Here is a 9,272-nt window from a genome sequence, read left to right on the forward strand (position 1 = left end):
TTGGTCACTGGGGAACTTGGCAAAGGAATGAACCCGGAAATGAACTTCAACTCCCAGAGTGCACTTCTTCCAGCTTATACTGTACATGGCGTCTGATCGTAGACAAGGGGCAGGTCGCCTTCCTATTTACAGATAGGGTGTCAGTTTCTTCAACGGTAAGCGACATTGGTTTTCCGTACGAACGTTTTGGACTATCAAGCAGTAAATGTCAAATACATGTAAATGTCGTCACGAACCTATTGTCCTAGATATTGCACCGTATACCCTCTAATAACAGCTAGCATACTGGTGTTTTGATAATTTTTTTTTAAAAATGGCGACTTTATCTTTTTATCGTTTGTGTTAAGCGTGTCATCATGGAGGTGGCCAAATCCGTCTGTGTGGAAGAAGAGACGGCTTTGACGCGGCTGAGGTTCGACGCCGCTGTCAGAGTCATTAAGAGTTTGCCCCCAGATGGTGAGTGGAGAGGCGGACAAACTGGTCGCGTTCCGCCGGGGCAGTCGAACCGGTTCACTTTCGTAGTAGCGGCAAGTTAGGACGTTGCCACGGCTTTGCATTGCACTGGATTTAAAAGGCTTAATCCAGCAGACTTTCTGCAACACTCATGGTCAACGGTCCGTGTGTGTTTTGATCATTGATATTTGTTTTCGTGGATGGAAATTGAAAACAAAAAATCGATTGGATTATTTGAAGTTTAAAATGCTATCATTTTATTAAAAAACAAAGTGTTCTATATTTAGTGTCGAAGGGCAATCATTACAAAACGTTGATTTTTCATTTTATATTTAATTAGACTTAAACTTCCTTTTTATTGTCATTCAAATTTGAACTTTACAGTACAAATATGAACGAAATTTCGTTGCATTAGCTCTTGGTAGTGCAGGATAAAATAAAAGCAATAAGGTGTAGATATAAATAAATAATTACTGTACAGGTAAATATATTGCACTTTTCCATATGCATCCAGGTTTATGGGCTGTATGTTATATTGTCTTTTTTATTCCAGCGAGTTAATCCATTTTGGGGGAGTTGAGGGGATAATTTAATTACGAGAGTCTTACGGCGTGAGGGAAGAAACTATTACAGAACCTGGAAGTTCTGCTTCGGAGGCTGCAGAACCTCTTCCTAGAGTCCAGCAGTAAAAATAGTCCTTGGTTGGGGTGAGAGGAGTCTTTGCAGAATTTCTGAGCCCTGGTCAGGCAGCGGCTTTTTGCGATCTCCTGTATAGGAGGAAGAGGAGTTCTGATAATCTTTTCCGCCGTCCTCACCACTCTCTGGAGAAACTTCCAGTTTGAGGCATTGCGGGCTCCAGTCCAGAAAGAGATGCTGTTGGTCAGCAGGCTCTCTATAGTGCCTCTTTAGAATGTGGCGAGAATGGGGGGAGGGAGCTGTGCTCTTTTCATCCGACGCAAAAAGTGCGTGCTCTGCTGAGCTATTTTTACAAGCGCTCCGGTGTGTAGGGACCAGGTTATATTGTCAGTTATCTGCACCCCAGGAACTTGGTGCTGCTTACCATCGCCACCGCTGTGCCGTTGATGAAGAGTGGAGCGTGGCTGGACTGGTGCTTCCTGAAGTCAACAATGATCTCCTTGGTCTTGTCGACATTCAGAACCCAGTTGTTGGTTCTGCACCAGTCAACCAGATGTTTCACCTCCTGCCTGTAGTCCATGTCGTTATTGTCACGGATGAGGCCCACTACTGTCGTGTCGTCCGCATACTTCACAATGTGGTTACTAGTGGACCTGGCGCAGCAGTCATGGGTCATCAATGTGAACAGCAGCGGACTCAGGACACGGCCCTGGGGGCAGCCGGTGCTCAGGGAGATGGCACTGGAGGTGTTGTTGCCCACTCTCACAGACTGGGGTCTGTCTGTGAGGAAGTCAAGCAGCCAGTTGCATAGGGGGGTGCTGAATCCAGTTAATACAACAAATATTAAAATCCCCAGTAATCAGAAACGGACAAACAGACATGTTATCATTTGCCGACACTGGAAGCTTTTATTTTCAAAGTAAAAGCTGGCACGATTACTACAAAACTCGCTTGTGCCTGTGACTGTGGCACACAGAAATTGTTTGAGACATGGCACAATGGATGTTTCTGTGTGGAGTATGCATGTTCTCCCTGTGACTGCGTGGGTTCCCTCCAGGTACTCCGGCTTCCTCCCACTTCCAAAGAAATGCACCTGGGGATGGGTTGATTGGCAACACTAAATTGGCCCTACTGTGTAAACGTGAGTGTGAATGTTGTCTGTCTATCTGTGTTGGCCCTGCAATGAGGTGGTGACTTGCCCAGGGGGTACCCCGCCTAATGCCCGAATACAGCGGAGATAGCCTCCAGCACCCACCGTGACCCAGAAAGGGATTAGCAGTAGAAAATGGATGGCACAATGAATACTCAACATCTACCATGAGTAAAGAGTTACAGACAGGACCGCAGACTGGCCTTTTGGAAAAATACTGTACTAGAGTCTTGTATAGTTTGATTTTATCCCTCTTTGCAACCGTTTTTGTGTGGTATGTGCAGAGATTTTTGTAGACGTCAGTCCTCGTTGTGCCATGTCTAAAATAATTCTGTACAGCTCCAAAGACATTTTAGCCAGGCACATGGGGACCTAGTATCCCCACTTTTACATTAATGTTGGTCTGTTTTTCTGTTTCTGTAAACTAGAAATCAAAATGTTTGTTGTATGAAATTTAAAGTGGAAATTAAACTGTTTTTAGATGTTTTTGATTTTCGGCACCGGAAAATATAACAGCTTTGTTTTTAAATGTTAATTTTCGTTTTTTTAAATACAAATCAAATAAACCAGTCGTTAGTTTTAGATTTAGATTTGGTAAACAAAGTTTAAATGACCAAAACATACACTGATTATCAACACTCAAGACTTACAAGGTACAACTTAACATGGAGTAGTTTGTGTAATTTTTTTCATTTGTATCCGATGCTAGGTTCTTTTCAGCCCTCCAACGACATGATGCTTAAGTTCTACAGTTACTACAAGCAAGCCACCGTTGGCAAGTGCAACACCGCCCGCCCCGGCTTCTGGGACGTAGTGGGCAAAGCGAAATGGTGAGGGAATACTGACATGTCAATGCAGTTGGTGTAAATAAAGTTACGGTTGAATTTAATCTGTTTCATGGCAGTGTGTTCATGCGCAATGCACTAAACGATAAGAGTCATGGAGGGAGTTTATCACTGGGCTTTATCGCCATTATGTTGCATGAGTTTGCTTTTCATTTGTTTAAATGAACAGATAACCAATAACAGGTGACAATTCATTGCAGGCTTAAAAGGCCTTGACTGGCATACATTGCACAACATTTTGCTTTTTTGCCCTCAGATAACACGCATCGCTCGGTCTGGGTGATCTCTGAACCCGCCGTCTCGCTAGGCTTGCTCTGTGTTGAAGTCATGGACAAAAAAAAACTTTGCAAATGTAATCTCTAACCTATTTGGCTGTGTGGACGGATGTTATCAGAACATTTTGAAATTTGCTCTTGATGGGGAACATGTTGACCTTAGCATAAACACTCACTTTTCAATTTGATTGTATGTCAGGATGATGCAGTTAATGCAGTTGTTTTTACTGTGATTAAAATCAGGGATGCTTGGAACTCTCTGGGTGAAATGACCAAAGAAGCAGCAATGGTAGCCTACGTTGACGAAATGAAGTTGGTATGTTATTTTTGTGTGTGTGTGTGTTTTTTTTTTAGAAGCCCTGGCATAATTACTTAACTGACAATTCATGTTTGTTGTGTTTGTAGATTCTAGAGGGCATGCCAATGACGGGCGAGGTGGAGGAGCTCCTCCAGGTGCTCGGCCCCTTCTACGAGCTGGTGGACGAAAAGAAAAAGATCACGCAGATATCAGACCTAAGCACAGGTTGGTTTCTTGAACAGTTCCTTGATGATGTTGGCTATTGCGTGTGAATGTATTAATATTAATCGTGGACGATTTGCTTCCTGTCATACTCAGCCCGTTTGACAAAGTTTGCTAGACAGCTGGAAGGCAAGTACTTGACTGTGTGCTGTTTTCCTTGAGCAGATGTGCTTTTAGCGTCCATTGTTTTAGGTGCAGACTTTGTAGTGTAGAATGTTTGTAGTCCTGTCGCTTCATGTATCGTAATTCTTTAACGACAATAGAGAACGGGGCGTGTAGAAGAAATTACATGCAGGTATTAAAAATGTTAACGTAGTCATTTTCTACCATGTTGATGAGGCCTATCCCAGCCCTTTGTTTTTTTTTTCAAATGTAGATTTAACAAGTTTGTCCAAAACCTTTCTTTGCGTCTGGCTTCCAGGCAGCTTCTCTAGCAGGCGTCTTCGCAGGCTTTCAAAAGATTGTTGTAGAGATGCTGGTGTTTCAAGTGGCGAATAGGCTTTGATGTTTTTAAGATGGATTTTTATTTTGTTTACCCTCTTGAACGACTGACGTCGTGTTTCTCTGCAGTGAGCTTAGGGGAAGTTTAAGACAATCTGTTTACAGCACAAGGAGGAGAGAAGGAGCACTTCATTTGTTCACCCTAACCCACCTACAACATGGTACGGGTAAACAAGCTGCATTGGAGCATTTTTTTTCCTGGTTATACGAAGCAATTTTTTTTTTTTTAATTAAATTTTTCGGTATGGTGTCATAATTCCTCATATCGACCCGATATTTATTTTTCCAATATTGTTCGTGCACCATTTTCTAAATAAGGTAAAATAATAAGACCATCTCAAAAGGCATTGCAGATTTTACCAACAATTATGACAATTTTTTTCAAGAATTCTTAAGGTAAGTCATAATCATGCTTATCCGTAAGATCAAAGGCATAGGGGATTTGTGTCAGAAATTTCCGTTGTGTGTAAATTTAAAAATATATATTATTTGCTGACTTCACGAACTTTCGGTGTACATGTAACCTGCCTGGTTAAGTCCCTGCCTTTTCTGTTCCGCCTGGGATTCGAACCCGGGCCGCCGGCAAAAGGTACAAGCGTGCTAGCGACTGAGATAAAAGCCGATTAGTTGTCAGAGCGTAAGGTCTATTAACATTCACAGGGCCTAGCCACACTTGCTAGCCTCCATTACATATTGTATTTTTCAGAATATAAGTCGCTCCGGAGTATTCGGAGCGACTTGATAGTAGCGCACCTACTTGATAGTAGTTGCACCTACTACCAAGTAGGTGCGACGACTTGATAGTAGTCGCACCTGCCGAAAATGCATAATAAAGAAGGAAAAAAAACATATAAGTCGCAATGGAGTATAAGTCGCATTTTTTGGGAAAATGTATTCGATAAAACCCAACACCAAGAATAGACATTTGAAAGGTAATTTAATATAAAGAATCGTGAACAACAGGCTGAATAAGTGTACGTTATATGACGCATAAATAACCAACTGAGAAGGTGCCTGGTATGTTAACGTAACATATTATGGTATGAGTCATTCAAATAACTATAACATATAGAACATACGTTAACGTATACGTTTACCAAACAATCTGTCACTCCTAATTGCTAAATCCCATTAAATCTTATACGTTTAGTCTCTTACGTGAATGAACTAAATATTTTTTGATATTTTACAGTAATGTGTTAATTTCACACATAAGTCGCTCCTGAGTATAAGTCGCATCCCCGGCAAAACTATGAAAAAAAACTGCGACTTATAGTCCGAAAAATATGTTATATATTTTTTTCCCAGGTGTGACTTTTCAAAACATCAATTACTTCACAGACTCCGCCCAACATATGTTTTATCTTAGTCTAAATAACTCTGGTTGTTCGCAGGCTTTGGCACGGCCCTGAACACCATGTGCTCAAAGAGCGTAGCCAAGAGCATCGTCAGAAACATGGAAATGAACGGAACACTGGAGAAACGACCAGCCAAGGTCATACGAGAGGATGAAGAGACGTCCGATGACGAAGAAGAGGGAGAAGAGGAAAGAGATGTAGAGACGCAGGATGTAAAAAAAGGTAAGAACAACTTTTGTCCAAATTGCTACTATGAAATCTCCCCTGCTGATCAGGTTCCGTTGCAGCCTCTCAGCCAAAAAAGAATGCGCCTGGCATGGCACACAAAGCCACAAACGGCAAGGTGGCAAACGGCCTTACACATTTGACCAACGGCGGCCACTCACTCGCCCCTCAGGAGGGCTCAGCCGATCAACCTCTGCTCAACGGCCACCACGAGGGTAAGGAATCAATTAAAACTGATTTTCCACTCTTTTTATTGAGCAAAGTCTTTCCACCCTTCCTCAGACGCCAGCCTGGACGTGTCACCTCCCACTCAGCTTGCGAGCGACTCGGACAGCGAAGTGTATTGTGACTCTGTGGACCAGTTTGGCCAGGACGAGGCAAGAAAGAACTCAAACAACAATTATTGTATTTCCTCATAATAGGCCTTTTTCCACAGCAGAAACTTTAACAGGAACTTACCCATTTATCCGGATAAATAAAGTACCCCCCCTGTTTTTTCACCAAAAACTACCCCGGCAGATTTAGATCTTCAGGAACTGTGTTTAGTTCGCGGTAGTGAGGTTGAATTTTTGTAAGTTCCCAGGAACACTGACTGCTTGAACACAGGCAGGGCGTTTTTTCAAAGTTTGTATTAAAACTTTCAGCTGCTATTACAGTATGCTAGAACAATTTATTGTATTGCTTGTATATTTCTTTTACAAAATACTTGACAATGGGTAGAAAGGAGAACGAAAGGAACTGTCGACTTACAGGAACTTTTGTGGGGCATCTGTGTGCTGAAGAACGCTGATTAAGTCAACTAGTTTGCAGTTTAATGCTGTTTAATTTTTTACATATTCATCCCACTACACAAATCTACAAGGACTGGATAGACTTTTTTTTAAACCTATTTACAGAGGATTATAAAGTATTCCAAGCTTTGAGGCGTGCTGCTCACTGGGACTCTGACCTTTCAGTTTGAAGAATCATGCGAAATCAAGGCTGAGTGGAAAAAAAGTAAATCACATGAAATTTTCGCTATTTACTTTATTACATGTTTTAAAAGTAGTCAGTGACACACCAATTGCGTAGTTATTCGTCTCAACCCGAGTGAACCTAATGCTAATAGAGCGAACACTAAATCTGACGAGTTTAAACTGACATTTTGTATTCCTATATTGTTATTTACAGCTGAAATAAACCATAAATACTTACCTGGCCCTCATGAAATCATCATTCACTGAGGAGACGAATTGATGGCTGTGGAAAAAAGCTTGAATTTTTATGTGAAGTCCGATACACTTTGTTTTTTTAAATCATATCATTTTGTATATTATTGGTTTGTATTTCATTTACTCACACTTTAGTGAAAAAAACCTAATATTGTCTTATTTACATGATGTCAGTGTAACAATATACTGTACCACTCCTCTATACGCCATCAGCCTGATTTGTAAAAACTACCTTCAACTGTAAAATGTATAGTCGCAATCAAAAGTTTACATACACTTGTAAAAAACATAATGTCATGGCTGTCTTGAGTTTCCAATAATTTCTACAACACTTATTTTTTGTGATATAGTGATTGGAGTACAAGTTGGTCACTAAAAACATTCATGAAGTTTGGTTCTTTTATGAATTTATTTTTCGTCTACTGAAAATGTGACCAAATCTGCTGGGTCAAAAGTATACATACAGCAATGTTAATATTTGCTTACATGTCCCTTGGCAAGTTTCAGTGCAATAAGGCGCTTTTGGTAGCCATCCACAAGCTTCTGCTTGAATTTTTGACCACTCCTCTTGACTAAATTGGTGCAGTTGAGCTAAATTTGTTGGTTTTCTGACATGGACTTGTTTCTTCAGCATTGTCCACACGTATAAGTCAGGACTTTGGGAAGGCCGTTCTAAAACCTTAATTCTAGCCTGATTTAGCCATTCCTTTACTACTTTTCACATGTGTTTGGGGTCATTGTCCTGTTGGAACGCCCAACTGCGCTAAAGACCTAACCTCCAGGCTGATGGTTTTAGGTTGTCCTGTAGAATATGGAGGTAAACCTCCATTTTCATTGCCCCATTTAAAGCACCAATTCCATTGGGAGCAAAACAGGCCCAGAGCATAATACTACCACCACCATGCTTGACTGTCAGGATGGTGTTGCTGGGAATAAAGGCCTCACCTTTTCTGCTCCAAACATATTGCTGGGTATTGTAGCCAAAAAGCAACATTTTTGTTTCTTCTGACCACAGAACTTGCCTCCAGAAGGTTTTATCTTTGTCCATGTGATGTCAGATGAAACAAAAATTGAGCTGTTTGGCCACAATACCCGGCAATATGTTTGGAGGAGAAAAAGTGAGGCCTTTAATCCCAGCGACAAAGCATGGTGATTTGAGCCTGTTTTGCTGCCAATGGAACTAGTGCTTTAAATGGGACAATGAAAAAGGAGGATTACCTCCAAATTCTTCAGGATAACCTAAAACCCTCAGCCCGTAGGTTGGGTCTTGGGCACAGGTCGGTGTTCAAACCAGACAATGATCCTAAACACACGTGAAAAGTGGTAAAGGAATGGCTAAATCAGGCTAGAATTAATGTTTTAGAAAGGCCTTCCCAAAGTCCTGACTTAAATGTGTGGACAATGCCGAAGAAACAAGTCCATGTCAGAAAACCAACAAGTTTAGCTGAACTGCACCAATTTTGTCACAAGGAGTGGTCAACAATTCAACCAGAAGCTTGTGGATGCCTACCAAAAGCGCCTTATTGCACTGAAACTTGCCAAGGGACATGTAACTAAATATTAACATTGCTGTATGTATACTTTGGACCCAGCTGCTTTGGTCATATTTTCAGTAGACTCATAATAAATTAATAAAAGAACCAAATTTAATGAGTTTTTTGTGACCAACAAGTATGTGCTCCAATCACTCTATCACAAAAAAATAAGAGTTGTATAAAATATTGGAAACTCAAGACAGCCATGACATGTTCTTTACAAGTGTATGTAAACTTTTGATCGAGACTGTAGGTGGAAACACAAACCACACACTTCTACAGGAACCTTTAGCTCCAGAAACTTTACATTCCCGAGCTTTCGGTGGGAAAAGGCCTAGTGTTCCCTGTACATGCCGCTGTTTTTTTTGCAAAGTTAGACGTTTAACATTATATTCTAGCCGAAGCAGTGGCGAGCCGTGCATTTCTCCTCTAGGCCTTCAGTGATGTCTTACTTAGTCCGACTTCACCTCTTAAAATACCGTAATTTATGTCACCACACGGACAAGGCTGGAGATACTGTACAGAAGCACGCTGCAGGGAATTGAATCCCGTCAACAGTGTAC

The 9,272-nt window shown here is 41.2% G+C and overlaps 1 protein-coding gene across 3 annotated transcripts in view; it reads left to right on the plus strand.

Moving 5' to 3' along the window:
* acbd5a (acyl-CoA binding domain containing 5a) overlaps positions 1-9,272 on the plus strand; it is a 17,165-nt gene continuing 7,893 nt past the window's right edge. Inside the window, exons 1-9 of one of the 3 annotated variants that reach the window (XM_061921622.1) lie at positions 1-155; positions 348-456; positions 2,949-3,069; positions 3,603-3,675; positions 3,765-3,882; positions 3,976-4,008; positions 5,775-5,960; positions 6,026-6,178; positions 6,246-6,340. In XM_061921622.1, coding sequence (XP_061777606.1) covers positions 357-456; positions 2,949-3,069; positions 3,603-3,675; positions 3,765-3,882; positions 3,976-4,008; positions 5,775-5,960; positions 6,026-6,178; positions 6,246-6,340 — 879 coding nt within the window. In that variant the 5' untranslated portion in view covers positions 1-155; positions 348-356. Of the gene's footprint in view, positions 156-347; positions 457-2,948; positions 3,070-3,602; positions 3,676-3,764; positions 3,883-3,975; positions 4,009-5,774; positions 5,961-6,025; positions 6,179-6,245; positions 6,341-9,272 lie in introns of those variants that run through there. The other 2 variants (XM_061921623.1, XM_061921624.1) reach the window with 2 other exon arrangements.

Source organism: Nerophis ophidion, linkage group LG15 (genome assembly GCF_033978795.1).
Source record: "Nerophis ophidion isolate RoL-2023_Sa linkage group LG15, RoL_Noph_v1.0, whole genome shotgun sequence".
Lineage (NCBI taxonomy): Eukaryota > Metazoa > Chordata > Actinopteri > Syngnathiformes > Syngnathidae > Nerophis > Nerophis ophidion.